The sequence below is a fragment of the Drosophila teissieri genome, chromosome 3R, assembly GCF_016746235.2.
Source record: "Drosophila teissieri strain GT53w chromosome 3R, Prin_Dtei_1.1, whole genome shotgun sequence".
Lineage (NCBI taxonomy): Eukaryota > Metazoa > Arthropoda > Insecta > Diptera > Drosophilidae > Drosophila > Drosophila teissieri.
Window position 1 is genome coordinate 21,580,643 of NC_053032.1, and position 17,093 is coordinate 21,597,735.

General features: G+C 45.2%; 1 protein-coding gene across 2 annotated transcripts in view; it reads left to right on the forward strand.

The window, feature by feature from the left end:
- The window catches only part of LOC122621343, a 58,332-nt gene that overhangs the window by 37,093 nt on the left and 4,146 nt on the right, over nt 1-17,093 (forward strand). For both annotated transcript variants that reach the window (XM_043799177.1, XM_043799178.1), the window contains exons 3-10: nt 13,548-13,703; nt 13,799-13,999; nt 14,054-14,204; nt 14,363-14,431; nt 14,947-15,932; nt 16,000-16,436; nt 16,535-16,835; nt 16,893-17,062. In XM_043799177.1, coding sequence (XP_043655112.1) covers nt 13,548-13,703; nt 13,799-13,999; nt 14,054-14,204; nt 14,363-14,431; nt 14,947-15,932; nt 16,000-16,436; nt 16,535-16,835; nt 16,893-17,062 — 2,471 coding nt within the window. The remainder of the gene's footprint in view (nt 1-13,547; nt 13,704-13,798; nt 14,000-14,053; nt 14,205-14,362; nt 14,432-14,946; nt 15,933-15,999; nt 16,437-16,534; nt 16,836-16,892; nt 17,063-17,093) is intronic.

The following is a 17,093-nucleotide window of genomic DNA, read 5'->3' on the forward strand; positions in this document are numbered from 1 at the left end:
GGCAACGTCATCTGACACCGTATTGGGGTCCAGTTCTCCAGTTCTCCGCTTCTCCTGTTCTCCGGTTCTCCGGCCGGATTCCGGATCAGCCATCTGCCACCCAACCCCATCCACTTACGGTTGATTACTGCTGATTGCCGACAGCCAAAACACGGCGCCAAATAGCAACAATCAGCCTGGTCCCCTCTGACTTCAGTTTCCCCCGACAGTTCCCCAGCTATTAATTGATTTGTTACAATGAAATTTCCACACTCAATAAAATAAGTCTGATGAAGATTTTCCTTAATGCCAGGCTTTGTTCGAACGCCAGACGGCGCACTCTATTTCCCAAGACCGCGGCTCAATCATTGGATTTGTGGCGAACATTCGACCAGTCCAAAACAACACAAACAAAAACAAGTAAACAAACAGAGTGCCGGCACATAAGTAGAAATAAATGTGGTTCCCAGCCAGTTGCTCCAGAAAAAGCGCTTTAGGCCCGCTTTCATGCTGGTCAGTTGCCAAAGATGGCCAAAAAGTGCCATAAAATCATCATAAATTTGCACATTCTTTTTTCGCCACAATTAAATTTTGCAAATTTGGCAAATGCACAAAAATGGCTGCCACATTTTATTTGACGTTTTTACGAGCGTGTCGCCGACGTTTATTCTCATTTCTCAAAACCAAATACCCCGTATACCCCAATTCGCAACCATTGCCATTACCATACCGATTCCAATTTCAATTCCAATTCCATAACCAGCCCGTCCAGGAGGTTGCTTGATTTATGAAGTTGATTGGGGGCCAACTCGGCTAACTGGAAAACTATTTTGCAAAGTAGCTGGCCGGACTTGCGGCAAGTAGTTCTTGCAGTGTATTTGCGTGAGCACGCTTTATCGTTTATTCCACATTACTCAAGTCATAATTAAGATCTTGGCAGGCGGTGGTTGCCGCAGCATCGCAGCGGTCATAAATTGTGGAAGTGGCTCATTGACAACTTCATTTCCGCACTTGGCGTGTGCAGCAACAATGAGAGCAAAAGGCATGTGATCCGCAGATGCACAGGGAGAAAATCTATGTACGTTTCATAATTAGCAAGTGGCTAAGCTGAATAAGCTAGATATTATTGAATGCATAATCACATTTTACCAAAGTCACAAACATATCTGCGTGTTTGCATGGGTTTAGGCATTTATATATAATTTTTCTCAGTGCCTTGGTGTTGGTGCGGTGTCTTGGTTGCCCGTTTCACAGCTCACGCAACGTGCCGCTAAATGACATAATGAACTGCATTATTTATGCGACACACTGTGCGAATGCCCCCAACAAGAACGCAACTGCAACAACAGCTGAAGGCAGAGGCGCGGCTGCTGCAACTCTTTACTTCCTCGGTTCTGTGTTATGTGTTCTGTGTTCTCCGTTTTCTGTTCTCTGGTTCCGAGGAGACGAGTTATGCGTGTGTGCCTCTGATAATAAAACTGCTGACATTTTGCCTTATGATGTCACGACAGCCGCAACAACAAACAGTTGCAACTTGCAACATTGCCCCACGACAATGTCCAGTCCGGCACTTTGCGGCTGCTTTCTGCCAGCGACTTTGTGGCCAGAGTGCCGAGCGAACAGATGCGGTCAGAATAATAGCGAAAGCATCTAGGGCTATGAAAAACGAATAAAAAAGATATGAGTTTAAACCAAGTAAGTGCAGACCCAGCGAATTCAACTTGAATTCTCGCACTCTGTTGAATAAAAACATAATAGGAATGTAAATTAAGTGAAAATACATATGCATTTTTAGGGAAAAAGGGGTATAGATCAAATATGACATTACTAAATTAACGTTAAATAAGGCTTAAATGAGGCTTGGCCTCACTTGGTTTTTTGTTTGCTCTGCATCAATATTAGAGGTCCTTTTAAATATTGAATTTATAAGAATTTGAAGAAAGATAATTATCCTGCTTATCTATTATCCTACCCAACACTGTTGTACGTAAGTGCAAAAAGGTAATGCTGCAGCTCAACCTGATGGATTAATTTGACAGTCAGCGGGCAGGCAGGTCATGTTTATTGATAGATGAGTTCGCCAGATGATGGATGATGCGGCCTCAGCGATGTTGCTGTCATTTACCCTGAGATCCGTGAGATAGGCTGCTCTACGAACAGCTAGATACCAAGCAGATAAAGATTAATCGATTATCTTGAATTCATGCCATTGCACCGAAGTGCCAACAGAAATTTGACTAACTAGTTGCCAAATGCATCGAAATGTTCGAAATCCGTCCTTATCCTGTCCAATACCCAATATATATCGGCGTATGTAGCTATCCATCACACATCCAATTAAGGTTCCCTCATGCATCTTTCATCAGTCAACGCTCAGCTGCCATCTAATTAGTCTCGGCAAACATTGACAAACAGTTGCATTATTGCATTCCCGCAGCGTTGTTGCTTTTTTCCCATTCGACAGATGGGTTTTAGCTTTTTGCAGTCTGGCCATGGGCTGGATGGAGTATGGGATGGAGTATGGGACTGGGACTGGGTCTGGGTCTATACTGGTACTGGTCTGTCTGGATTTGTTTGCTGGCAATTTGCAAGTTTATGCATTTGCCTATAAACTATTTACAGTGTCAGCCATTTACCGCTTTTTGATTACGCCGCATTTGTTTGTTTCCTGTAGCCTTAATTTGCAGCACTGCCTGCCAGTCAGTCAGTGGTTGTCTCTTCAGAGCAAATATCTCCCCTCTCTTTCGCATGCATATCGCCTGTCTCTTTTTACCCACACACACACATACACACGCAGGTGGCGCGTACGTTTCACGCGCTTTTAATTGAGTGCTTCCGCTGCAATTAACAAGTACAACGAACGCGTCCAGTGTCCGACCGCTTGGTCCGGTCCGGTCCGGTTGACTTGTTGGCCACTCTGACCGTCAAAGGCCAGAAGTCGTCCCCGTGAAGACCACAGAAGTGCACAAGCCAGCTGGCAGCCAATTTTCCCCTTCGCACTGTAGATTACAGCATACTTACGCACTAATGCCTCTTTAAGTTAATGCAAAACCATTAAACGTGTTGACTGCCACACTTTGTGGCAAACGCAGGTCCCGAAAGGGGAGACTAATAGGCGCTCTGCGAACACGAATAGCCATGAATTTGATTAAAACCATCGATTTTAATTAAGATAAGAGGGCGCTTCCTAAAAATCCACTATGCGCTGTATCATTTGTACATGTTTACGCTGTGCATTTAGGGACAAGTAATTGTTATTCCCGTGTTATTTCACAGTACATAAAAGATTATGTCAGGGTATAATAACAATCGAGTTGGATCTTAAACAGACACGCACTCAATATAATGCATACCTTTGTCTGGTATTATTTATTATGTATTTTATTAAACTTAATAAAGTTTAAAACACTTTTTTAAGTGAATTAAATGCCAGCCTTGTGCAATTCAGAATCGAATGTTTCATTATCGCATCGGTCTCATCCAATTCGACGGTGGTTTTGCCGACTTCCTATACGCCAACTCCTCTCCTCCTTTTTTGCTTGTCTGCTCCTTTTAATTTCCGCTGCGCGTGTTCTGCTTCTTGTGATGGAAAATTTATTTACAACACAAAAAGTCATGTTGCCGCTAATTTGGCGAATCGATCCTGGGCAGCCGAGAGGGATAAACAGCTCCGGTTTCATTCGATTTTATTTTCAAATCGAGTGCTCAGTGCCCAGTACCCAGCACCCAGTGCCCAATACACAGAGTAAAGCAGCCTGTCCGCTGCACGCAACAGCGTCACATTAAACGCATTTTCGAGGGAAATCACGAATTTTCCCAGCTTCCTTTGGTTGAAAGCTCGTAAGTGTGTGTGTCTGTGTGCGAGAATGCCATCCAGTTGGCAGTTTACAGTTTGCAGTTTGCAGTTTAGTTTTGCAATTTTCCGGCTCAACGATAAATGCAAATAGATTTCACCTGCAGACGATGTTTGTCCAATATTGAGAGAATCTTTAAATAAATTATGCGCATGGAATTTCAGCGACTGCATGGATACTGGGTACTGGATTCTCGGTTCTCGGTTCTCGGTTCTGGGCTCTGGGCTTTGGGTTCTGGGTTCCTGCTCCTTGGTAGCAAGTTGCATGCTGCTGCCGGTGCTGGTGCGGATGTTGCTGCTGTTGCTGGTGTTGCAGCTACACTTGTTGTTGCCGCTGATGTTCGCTTTTGGCTTCGGCATGTTGGGAATCATGTATGTATGACTTTGACATTGACAGCGCTGAGGGACAGGGACAGGGATGTGGGGGCATATCGGTGAATACCGATGGGGCAACCTGAAGGAGAATACGGTGGAGAGCGCCGTCCAGGGGCACCTGGGGCAAGTGGCCACTCACAGACGGTGATTACACACACATCCTGATGGCCATGCTCCAGCACTAAAGAAATGCAAATTTTTTGCACTCTACGTTTATTTACTTTGTACAGTTAGTTTGGCTGACATGCACTGAACGAAATTTGACTTGGCTTGTCAACACGCTGACAAGGGTTTATTTGTGTTTGTTGTATTGATTCCCCAGCTATGCGAATGCACAGCTGTCAATATTTGACAGTTTACTTTTGTTTTCGACTGCCAATGAATATTTCAAAACGATTTTACGATAAAAGTGACATGGGGGCATCAGCGAGTGAAACTTTTGCATACAAAGTAAACACTTTAATTCGTTCAGACATTTTTAAATAAATTTGATACCAAAACAAATAAAATCCAAAAAAATAAAATAATATTTTTTTTTATCACACTTTGTATATTCCTTAAGATTGCTTTCCAGCTTTTTGAATGCATTTTAAAAAGAGCCACGTTAGCGTTTTTACCCGACAATCTGGTCATTTTGTGAAGTAAACAACAGTATCAAAAGTTGACAGACAGATTACATAACTCGGGTATCAAGTTAAATTACGTTTGGCTTTTTAAGGCTCTTGGGAATCATATTTGGGCCAGTAAAACACGCTGTGTGTACTTACCCATTTAGGCTTCAGCCTAAAATACAGTGTATGCCCACTAAGTGATCCCAGCTCGTCACCATTCCCTCGGGTGGCCACCGCATCCACTCCATTCAATTAGCAACTCATAATAACAATAATTTTTCCAGCAATTCGCATTCGGTAAAACATTTTGTGGCACGTTCGTCGCCAGCAATGTTCGTGACGTTGAGTCCTCAAACCATCAGCGGTAGGAAAGGCACCGATAGCCCCCGAAATCCCCCCGAAAACCCCTTCTTTATAACCCTGGAAACCCTCTAGGCATTGACTGCAACAATGTTTCCTGGTAAATGATGCATAATAATCGGGAGCGGGTGAGCTTTGGTAGCTTCACTGAGGTGAAAGGCGGTAAAAGCAGGGAGTCGGAGTGGAGGTGGAAGTGGCAGTGGAAGCGGGTGGAAACGCGACTCAATGCTCGGGGAGAACTACTCCATGGAATGTGGATGTGGGACAGCATTCTACTATGGGCGGTAATGGCAGCACGAAAGAAATCATAGTAAAAGCACACCCATGAGCAACAACTGCGGTCACCATGGTAATCGAAAAAATGAAGCCGCTACTATAGGCTAAATACCCATAATTATAAATAAAACATTATCTTGAACGTCTAGTTATCCACAAAGAATAGCACTTGCTTCTTCCATCCAAATATTTTCAGTTATTATTAAACACAACTGACCAGCCTCTCTGACAAGCAAAGGGACACCTCTGAATTGCGGTCCTATTATCTTGACCTCTGATGTACGTGCCACTCGCAATCACGAGAATGACGATGAGGATGACGAGTCAACGACGACGTTGATGGGTTTGTGATTGTGGATGTGGATGTGGATGTGTGCCGGTAAATGGCGATGGTAGTTGGAAGAAGGTTGCCGCTCGCCGGACACAGACCGCAATAACGCACCTACACACTCACACAGACAGACACACACTCACGTTGCATATACACATTGTAGCCTGCGACCGCCCACGCCCACGCCCTCGGATGCCACGCCCATCCATGACAGAAATTGCTGACTGCGGCTTGCGGTTGCACTTTGCTGCGTAGCTTACGAAAGTTCCCTCGGCGGCTTCCGTTGGCCACCGAAAAAAAACAGGGCTCCTCTTCTTCCTTTGCCACTTTATCTGTCTCGTTTTCTTGCCTGAAATCTTAGTGCTCTTTTACACAAAGAAAAACCCAAAAATATGTATATTAAATATATCTTGAAAGCTATGCTGATAATATAAATACAAGCACTACTTTCACTTTTACTTTTATTGCAAATGAACGTCAATGTTTTGGAGTGCTATTTAAATAAAAAGCAAGTACAAACTGCCCCAAGTCAAAGCCATATTTCATGATTTTAATCAGCAAATAAAATAGGTTGTAACCAGTGATGCATTCATATAACATATAACATTTAAAGCATACTCGTATTCATGGCCCCAAATTGCCAGCTATAAAATACACAAACGCAGAGTACAAGTACCAATTTTGTTCAATGTTTCCTGCAAGTGTGTATTATTTACCCGCTTCAGCTGAAACATTTTTATAATTTCCTTCGATTTTATTTTTTTCCTTTTTTTTGGTTGCTTTTCTTTGGCTTGGCTTGACTATTGGTTTGTGGTCTCTGTTTGCTTGTTTTTATTATTTTATTGATGTTTTTGTTGCTGTTGTCCGGTTCGTTGGCCATTGGCAACATTGTTATTTTCTGCTATTTGGCCATTGACTATTGACCAGCCATCCTTCATTCCCTGTCCGTGGTTGTTGCTCTCCTTTGGAGCTGCCTTTATTTTTAGCTTTCTTCTCTTCTTTTGGCTGCGTTTTTTATTTTTCAACAACAGCACATCGGCAGCTTATTTATTTATTTGGTTTTAATGCATGTGGGTACGGGTTCGCCGGTTTTCCAGGAAGCTGCATTGAGTCATTGGTAAATGGTTTACGTTTAACCCATTTAAAAATGCAAGCGAGCGGCGGGGGTGGGCGGTAGGCGAAAGAGTGCAACTCATGCCCATCATCCACATCGTCCACATCCTCCTTTCATCCGCTGCGGCGTTGGGTAAAACGCACATTCCACATTTCGCCATTTAGCATACAATGTGGCAAACAAAACTTACATGGATAACTCCATATACACGGAGGAGAATACTTATTACCATAGTTCCTATAAGATAATTTAGCACTGGTTAGGATTTCACCAAAGGGATTGCACTTTATGCAATCAGTTTGTCTTTAGAGAATACCAAATCTTTTCTGAAATAATTGGTTAAAATATTTGCCTTACGAACATTTTCTACACCTCTTGATTCAATTTTGAGGCTATTTTAAGATCTTAATAATACAATACATGGTATTTTTCCCTGTGTACCATCCCGTTTCCTTTCACACACCCACTCGTCTCTCTCCTTTGCAGCTTCAATTTGTTGTTGCCGCTGCTCGTTGTTTGTTTACGGAGCCGGCGAAAATATTGAACGGAAATTTTACAATATGATTTATTGAGGGGGAAATGTTTGCACTGCGGCACTGTGCACTGCAATGCACAGCACTGCAAAAGTTGGTGCCAAATTTCAGCGGAAATGAGTTCGCTTATGGGCAGCAGCATATTGTATTTTGGTTATCCGCTATTGTGACAGCCATTGAGTCGGCAACTTGGCTCTTTAGCCAGTTGCCCGGTTGCCCAGTTGGACAGTTGGCCATTCCGAATCCAGGAAGGTATTTACTATTTGCCCGCTGCATCGCTGCATCGAATAAAGCAAGAATTGATGTGTGTTCTGCTAGTTGCGAAGTGGCCAATTAGGTTCTGTTTACGGAGAAGAAAGGCAGCTGGGGCTCGGGTGGCACAATTGAATTGGCAGCAGATAGTCTGGGTTTTAATCGAAACTCGTTTGGTATTTCCATTTAATTCGCATTCGGTATTTGAAATACGCAAATTTCCATTTCGAATCCCCCATAATCCTTTAATAATCCCCAGAAAACTTTCGGGCTAACATATTTGCCCCGCCTCGACTCGAAGTAAATGCGAACAAAGCCGCTTCCTATTGTTCTTGACTCGTTTATATCGGGGCGATTCACCCGACTTTGCACAAACACAGTTTTCACAATGGTGGGTCTGCCAACACGCCCTGAACAACATTTAGATAAAATTCCATTCCACTTTCATTCCAGGCCAAGGAATTCATCCAAGCTCGGCACTAAGAAAAACTAATGTATAATAAGATAATACTGACCTATATTGAGTATATTGTACAACCTTTAGTTTTGTAGCTTTATCTTGAACAAATCTTATAAAAATATTAATAAAAAATAAGTGCCGAGTCGTAGGCTTACAGTTTGCATTTGTAAAAGTGCCTTTTTATTTTCTTCAGTGCAAGCTCCAACTTTGACCCCGAGTCTTGTCCCCTGTGCGTGCAATGCAAATTGCCAAAGAAAATTTATTCCAACTACTGAATGCGAATTTTCTAGAGCGCCAAAAGTTAACCAAATATGTCAATTGAATGCTTTGTGTGGCAGTGATAAAGGGGATCGGAGTTGCGTGGGGAAGGTGGCAGGGGATGTGGCATGTGGCAAACAACAAACAAAGCGCAGGACCAACTAACCAAGAACGGAGCTTGTAGGTTAAAAAGCAATTTATCTTTGACTTTTGCCAAGTAAATTCCCGCCATTGTCTAAAGTGGTTCGAATGCCCCATTCCTTGTCCTCGAAGTATTTGTGCTGCCATATATGTACGTTTATGTGTTTTTAGTGTTAGGATGCCTTGGAGCTTGCAGCAGTTGTGGGCGGTTAGTTATGTGAATGTGGCAAAGGCACATTTAACTTAACTAGTTGCCATTCCGAGTATTTTCAACCACTCAATTACACCGAACCACAGACATTCAATTGAGCAGCCATATGCAGCTTAAGCAAAAGGCAAACAATGCAGCACCGAATGTAGAAATTATAGCAGTTGCCATTGCCATTGCCGTTGCCGTTGCCGTTGCCGTTGCAGTTGCAAGTTGCAAGTTGTAAGTCGCCCCTTTTGCCTGCTGGACTTTTCAATAAATTCTCCGTTGGCATTTGGAAATTTGATCAAAACAGCACGTAAAACTATTTGAACTGCTAACCCAAATAAGCTGGGGCATACAGCCATCCAGCCATCCAGCCACGTCGAACCACTTCCCCACCGCCCCGTGCCGCAATCCTTGCCCCACGTCGCGCCAATGAACTGTGTGCAATCAATAGATGCGATTCAAGTTGCTGCTGCAGTTGTTGTTGCAGTTGTTGCCGCTGTGCAGTTGCTGGTGCAGCAGCAACACGAGCTACAAGATACTTTCTGTGCAACCATAGAACTTCCCACATGCCGCAGCGGAATGCCATGGAATGTGCACACGCATCTTCGACTGCCATCCGATCTCCCAGCTTCCCCTGCCACCCCAGCCACCCCTGCCAACCCATCCAACCCAGCTTTTCCCATCTCCTCCATCTTTCCGCAGTCTTGCGGTGGGTGTCCCCGTCTTCCGTCTCCCAACCCGCTTTCCGTTCCCCTTGGAAATTCCCCTGCTGCATGGCAGGAGCTTACATTTATGCGCGAAATTGTCGTATGCATTTGCACATTCATAAATTCTCGTTGAGCGCCCCCGAAGCGACAGCAGACCACAGTCCCAAAGAATGCTTTCTAGACACAGCAAGGAATTTGCTAGGAATCTCTGAAACTAACTGAAATTGTGGTTAATTGAAATGTGGGACCATAAAAGCATTACGAAGTCTAATGGCATATAATTATTCAATGCCGAATTTCCAAATGCAATACTTCTTGTTTTAGATTCCCTCAAATGATGATTGTTCTTCTGTGATACATTTGGGAGATGGAACTTTTTTTCCCTGTACATTACATGCCATTAGATCTGATGGTGCACAAATAGTTGGCAACCCGTTCCACTGTCGCCCAGCTGATGGTGCTCGCTCGTGCGGCATTTAAATTTCCTTTTTAATTTTATTTTTTAGAATGAACATTTAGTTTTTTTTTTTTTCGTTTTTCATACTCCTTCCATCTTCCTGCTGCAGGCACATTTTATTATTGCATTTTACAACAACGCGGGTAACCTTAGAACAGCACGTCATTAGGCGATAAATTATCTCGTGCGCGTTGCATTTTGCATAAAATGTTGCCGCTGCCTTTGGATTTGGAGCGGTAAAAGTGTGCCAACGCTGCAGTTGCAGCTGTGCCAGCGGAGGCAGCAAAGGCAGCAGAGGCGGCAGAGGCAGCGGCATTAAAGGATGCCAGGCAATTTGAATTTGCGAAATTCCATGGGGGCCCAGACCCGTTAGTTGGCGGCCGAGTCCGAGGCCGAAGCCTTTGCCGATGCCAGGCTGTGGCAGTGGCAGTGGCAGAGGCAAGCCGGCTTATCTATGCACAAGATGTTGCCGTTTTGATAAGCTCGGCGCAGCAGCCGGCAATTTATGTGCCGCTGCTGCAGCAGCAATTGCAGTTGCAGTTGCATTCATCATCAACTGCTGCAGCAGCAGCAGCGGCAGCAACAGTTGCTGCCTGGAATGCACTGTGGCGAAGCTGCACTGTGGGAGATTCGATTGAGTTTAGCTCGTTAAAAAGTAATCCTTTAAGAACTAAGATAGCTATCATTCTTAAGAATGACTTGTTCCTCATTTAATGTTTCCTTAAAAGCATGTAAGCCTGGTTTTTAAGTGCTACTTTCTACACAATCACTGTTGAGTAAGGTCACGCTGAGCTGCAATAAAATATTTGCTGATTGACACCAGAAGTTTTCCCAGCTAGATCGTCTGAATTCCCATTGTGCGGCGACGTGCGTTCAACTATGCAAATTTGTGCAGCAGCGCCCAGTTCCCCGCCCTTCCGCCTTCCCGGTTTCCCCAGGAACCAAGGAACCCATCTCTGCTGCAATCTGCCCCCCACACTATTGACTTGAAACTTGCTACAACTTAGTAAGTGCGGATGGGAGTATATGCTGTACGTATATATACTTGTCAAACAGCATTCAAGCACGATTCTGGGAAGCATTCCTCTGCGCTGAGTTGACTGGGAAGTCTTATGCATTGCTTTGACTACGACAGATTTTAATACAAATGAGCTGAAATTATATAGGGTTGCATGGTTTATAGAAGAATCCACGGCTAGAAGGGGGGCCGCAGATAGATAACGTGTTGTCTGAACGAAAGCTGGATGTCATGACAGTTCAATCACCGAGATTGCCGATCTTGTTTGCAGCTGCGCTGAGTTATGGCCAGCGATGATGGTCTCCAGAAGCGATCCAACCCAATTGATAGCCCCCAAGCCAGCCAGTTTAGAAAGCTGTGCAATAGTTACAATTGCAAGTGAATGTCAAGCACATTAAATAGATGGCTCGCTGTGCGAGCATTGACTCCTTGAGCAGCGAAGCAATTAATCTGCAAACTTAACGATTCCGCTAACGACTTCGAAACACACACACACGAGCTGAAAGGCTTAAGGGTAATGCTGCTGCTGACATGTCCTTCCCCCGTCCATGCCCCTCCTTTCATTCAACCGCCCAAGTATCCGAGTATCCGAGTAACCAACTGGGTATCCAACCCTCTCAAACAGGCGATGACAAATGGCAAATTGCAGCACGGCAAGGTGTGCGCTGTGCGCACTGGATGACAAAAAAATCGCTGAACTTTGACTCTCGAAAACCGAGCGTCGTTAGCGGCGGAGTAGTTGCCAAAGCGCAATTAAACGCCCCGCCATTGAAACAATTACGCTATAACAATTACGCCCTGGTTGCACATGCAACTGCTACTGCACTTGCACTAGGAAAAATATAAGCAATTGTTTTATATCCTGGTCTAGTTAGTTTTTATTATCTGAATGTGCTTCAAGTTCAAGTTCGTCAAAGGCACAGTGCCTTTTTATGCACAGATCATATAAACTATTCCTGTTTGGTTTAGTGTTCATTGTATAAACTGTTTAATCTTTTAAGCATTTTTAATTTACTTTTTCTCCCGGTGCACCTGTGGTTTCCCCTCGGTCCGATCTTCCTGCAACCCCTCGCCCGCGGAGTGCACTCTGTGTTTGTTAATGTGCCGCACTTAGCGGGACGCAGTGGCTCCATTGCTGACGTGGCCGTCGATGGCATTTCCATGCGTCAAATTGCCGCCGGGCATTGCGTGTAATTACAGCAATAAAAATTGCAACACATTGCGTACAAACATGCAACATAAGCGGGGCAAATTCCAGAGTCGAAAGAGCCAGAGCCAGTGCTTTAAGATACATCCCTCGCAGCATGTTCAGCAATTATCTAATTTATAGTAGTCCATTTATCAAAACCGAAACAAATATTCAGTTTCCGAGCGCAGCTAGCAAAAAAGAGCAGACCGTCTTGCCACAATTTGTGACTGACTAACGAGCAGTCAGCACATTCAGCATTTGGCAACAACCGAGTGCACTTGGCCACTTGGGTGGCAGGCTGATTGGAGCTGCATGCTTGTGGTGGGGCTCTTTTTTTTCTAGGGGGCCTTTGGATGGAGGAGGAGGATGAGGAGGGGGGCTGGAGGATGTCCGTCGAGCGGAACGCAAGTTGATTGCATTTTTAGCATAAATTTCAACGCATTTGACTAATGTCCCGACATTTGTTAAAGGGGTTCCACTGCCGCACTTTGCCATTTCTCAGCCGTCAAGTACGCAACCTGGCATTGGCCATTATCATTTCCACTTCCCTGGAACTCACTCGTTCTGCTAATAGATAATGTGATGCCTGATGGACGACTTTCGACAAAGTCGTATGCAAATCTCCGCTGCTGCCCGCTGGCCATGTAATTGTCTCAACTGCTTAATATCACGTATACGCACCGCCGGACCGTTGCAGCAACGGGAGCAGACGTCGCCATGGCCGCGTCAACAGCAGAACAGCAGCAGAAGAATTAATTAACACGCCAAGTCTGCCTGGACACGCCTGCAGCACGTAGCGGAGACTCCAGCTCGGAGTCGGACTCGGTCTCGGACCCAGACCAAAAACCAGAGCCGTGGACTTGGCCAGAACCAGAGCTAGAAGCATTGCCCCAAAACTCACTGAAAAAATAATTGGACCTCCAGTGCACACATAATGTGTTATCTGATCTGAACAGAACAGCTATTATTCCATTCTTTTCATTATCGCATTAGATATTTTACAGAATATGATTACTCTGAATCACTAGATATTGAAAATGAATGTCTATAGATTTTGTTTCAGTGCAGGTGCCCAGCACGGCTCCGCTGTTTGGCAGTTTCTATTTCTCAGATTTTTTCTGTGTGCTTTGGGTATTTATGGGCATTGCAGTAAAAACCTCGATGCAGTTGTGGGAGGATGGGCGAACTGGGGCGGTGTTAAGTGAAAAGCGTGAAATTTATAACAGCCAATAGATTAAGCTGGAATATAAATAACATTTTCATTTTTTCTTTGTCTTTTTGTGGCCCGGTTTCTTTGGCCGGCTCATTGTCCGCCTTTTGTCTATTGTCTGCGCAATGGGCGGAGGATTATTGGAACCAATAATTTAGCCGCGTCGCGCCAAGCACAGATTCTTAATCAATTGTTTGATTTTTTTTTGCTCGTTTGCTCTTTTGCAGTTGCTGCCGCCGTCGCCCAACCGAAGAACTCAACCGCACTTCTGCCATATCTGCAGATCCAGAAGCACGCCGTCACAAGACTGACCATCAGCAAGCCCCACACCCCGTACTATTTGCCATGCATACCCATCCTAACGCCCTACAACCGCGATCAGGGTGAGTGTACTTCATGAGATTGCATAGAATTCCAATAGAAATGCAATAGAAGTGCAATTATGAGTACTTACTAACATTTTCGCACTGTGACACAGACAACCAGCCCATCTACTGCAGCTGGTATCGGAATGACGTGGTAGTCGAACAAGTATCGTACCGCAAGAATGACTTCTTCATCTATGACAATGGAACGCTGCGTCTGCCCACCAATGAAAAGGCCAGCGGCGAGTACTACTGCAAGATCGAGTGGGATGAGTCGGCGGTGATATCCGACAGCATCACTGTCGAGTATCCAGGTGAGTTGCTCATTTATTTTTGCGAATTTTTGAATTCATATTTATGCATTTCAGTGCTCAAGCGGCTTTTTCCTGGCCAACAGCAGACGGCCAACATCAGTGCGTTGGAAAACAAGCCGCTTGTGCTGAGCTGCCCCTTTCTGAGTGTTCCGGCTGCCCGTTTTAGCTGGTACTTTGGCAACGATTCCCTGACCAATGACAACAGGCGAGTAAAGATCAGTGTTGAAGCATCGAGCAGCGGGCCAAGACTTGTATATATGCCTATATACTTGGAGAGCTTGCCAGCTGGATGGGTTGACCCACGCTTTGAGTTACGATTTAATTTTGTTTTTTCCATTTCTAATAAATTACTGATTATTGCAGTGCTCTCATCCTGTCAAATGGCACCTTGATATTGAGGCATTTGCGTCTGGAACAGGCGGGTAAATACAAGTGAGTAAAAAGAACAACTACTTTAAGGGTTCTCTTAAATCAACATCAGTTTAAATCATGTTTAAGCAGCACTTCAAAATGCAGTTAAAGTTAACTGATAGTTTCCGTACTGCACTTTTAATGCACATGCACATTTAACTTGTTATATGTGTAGATGCCCTGCTGGGTGAACCTGCTATCCCGATCTGCCCAGTTTAACTAAATTAAGACCGAGGGCAATTTTCCATTTGGCTGCTGCCGCCGCAGCGCTCCACCTTCGCCTTTGTGGCAAAATCAACACCTTTTGCGGCACTCCATCAGCAGACCCACTCCCATGCCCGCACACACGGACTAGCATTCACGCACCACTCGCACCACTCGCACCGCCGGTGTGCCCTTAAACAATGCATTAATTAACACTTAGCGGCGGCCGAGTGGTGGCTGTAATTGTGGCCATTGTCCATGTCAATTATCGCGCGGGACCACTGACCACTATGCATTATCCACCATCCACTATCCACTATTCCCCGTTGCAGATGCGTGGCGCAGAACACATTTGCCGGCAAGACGCACCGCCAGTTCATTTGGCAACTGCAAGTGGAGCCCAAGGATGCTACGTTTTATCCCAAAAACGAGGCGGGGATTACGGAGACATCCGTTTCGGAGGCCCAACTATTGCCGGCGTTTCAGAATGCAACGGTTTACGTTGCCGCCGGCGGATCCGTGTTGCTACAATGCCACGCGGTGGCAGACTTTGTGCCCATTGTGTGGTACCTCCAGCCGCCGAACAATAAGATGCTGCGCCTGAGCAACAATAGTGTGGCCTATTCCATCACGAATGCTAGTGTAGCCCAGCATGAAGGACGCTACAGCTGTATAACGCCGCTGGAAACGCAAAACTTCCAGGTGATTGTGACAACACCGCCGAGGATTGTGAGTCGCCTGCCCGTCGAGGTGGTGTATATTAGTCTCTCGAGGACACTAACCTGCCGGGCAGAGGGTCATCCGGAACCGAGTATCACCTGGTACCACAACGGAGTCCATCTGAACAGCTCCTATACACGCTACATTAGCGGCAATGAGTTGCATATCCATTCGTTCGACTCCAAGGAGGAGGGCATCTACCAGTGTGTGGCCAGAAATGTGGCTGGTGAGGATTCGGCGACGGGTGAGCTGCGATTCAACCGGCAGCTCGAGGAGGTCAACCCACTGCAGAACATTCGCTGTTACCCGCACAGCTTCCATTCGATCAACATCACATTTGACAGCCGCACCCTAACGTCCATGTTTGTGGTCTATATTGTGAGGAACAATCCCCACAGTTGGACCTCATTCTCGCCCATGACGCTGAACCAGACCTCCTACGTGGTGATATCTACTGATTTGCCGGTTTACGAGCCCTTTGCCTTGATCACCCGGGTGTTGTTTCCCACTACAGAGGTTATTAAAGGAACTTCCGTTCCCCAGATGATGATTCTCAGCTCCTTAAGAAGTACACCAGTCACGTGCTGCACCCAGGGATGTAAGTGTTTATAACTTTCTTCGAGGTGCCAGGGAAATTTCTTATTTTCTTTATCTTTTTTTTTTAGTAATGCTTCGACCTATTGCCGTGGGCAATGACACGTTTGTTAAGTGGTCGCAGGGTCAGTTGGAGAACAAGAAGTATTTTATCCTGCAGTTCTCGATCAATCACACCCATCCGCATCCTGCGCAGCTGTTAAGTGGATCTCTAAAAGGCACCTTGACTTCTGTTGAGGAAAAAGCCGACCAGGTGCGACACCATCTGACCGAAATCCAGCCTCTTAATCAATCTGCGGCAGCCACAGTGCTGAGGAATGTGGAGCACGAGGACAACGTGGTCGATGACACCCTGGAACTGGAGGATGACATCTTTAGTCTAGTGGTGGATGCCAGTGTAACCGGAATCTTTCTGCAGCGATTCACGCGCATCAAAATGAGAGTGCTGATCATCACCACCGAGAATGAGTTCCTGGGCCAGGACTTTCGCTACGTTCAGTGGAAGATTGTGAGTAGACTGTACTGTAGGGGATTATTTTGTCATCTCTCTAGGAACGCATCTGAATGCAGGTTCTAATATGGCTTGAACATGATTTTTCCTTGCAGATCGAGAATGGCACTTCGGAGCAGTCAAATATGCCCTTTCGTTTGGTCACCCGTGAGTCTCGGGCCCTGGCCTTCAAGTTTCTAGATAGCCTAAATGAGACTTGCGTGCTGGAGTGCCACACGGAGATACAAGCACAAATGTCATTACCCAAAGTGGATCCAAAGTGTCAGGATCGAAATATTGCCAACTCGTTGCTGTTGGTCACAGGTCTTAAGCCAGACACTCGGTACAATCTGCATTTCTACAACTGCAAGACACATATCTTCTATGGCGACATCGACGAGAAGACCGAGCAGGATCGTAAGTAAAACACTCACTTCCTATTCGTTTCCACATTGCAAGGATTGCGTTTTATAGCTCCTGGCACCATCAGCAATTCGAAGTTGATTAAACAGAATGGCCTGAAATTGATGTGGGAGCCACCGATTAACCCCAATGGCCGTGTCCATCACTACGATATCCGCTGGTCCTTGGACAATGTAACGCACGAAGCTATTGTTAAAGAGTGCACAAAATGCTCATATAAGGTAATTAAAACATATAGAGTACCCTTCGGCT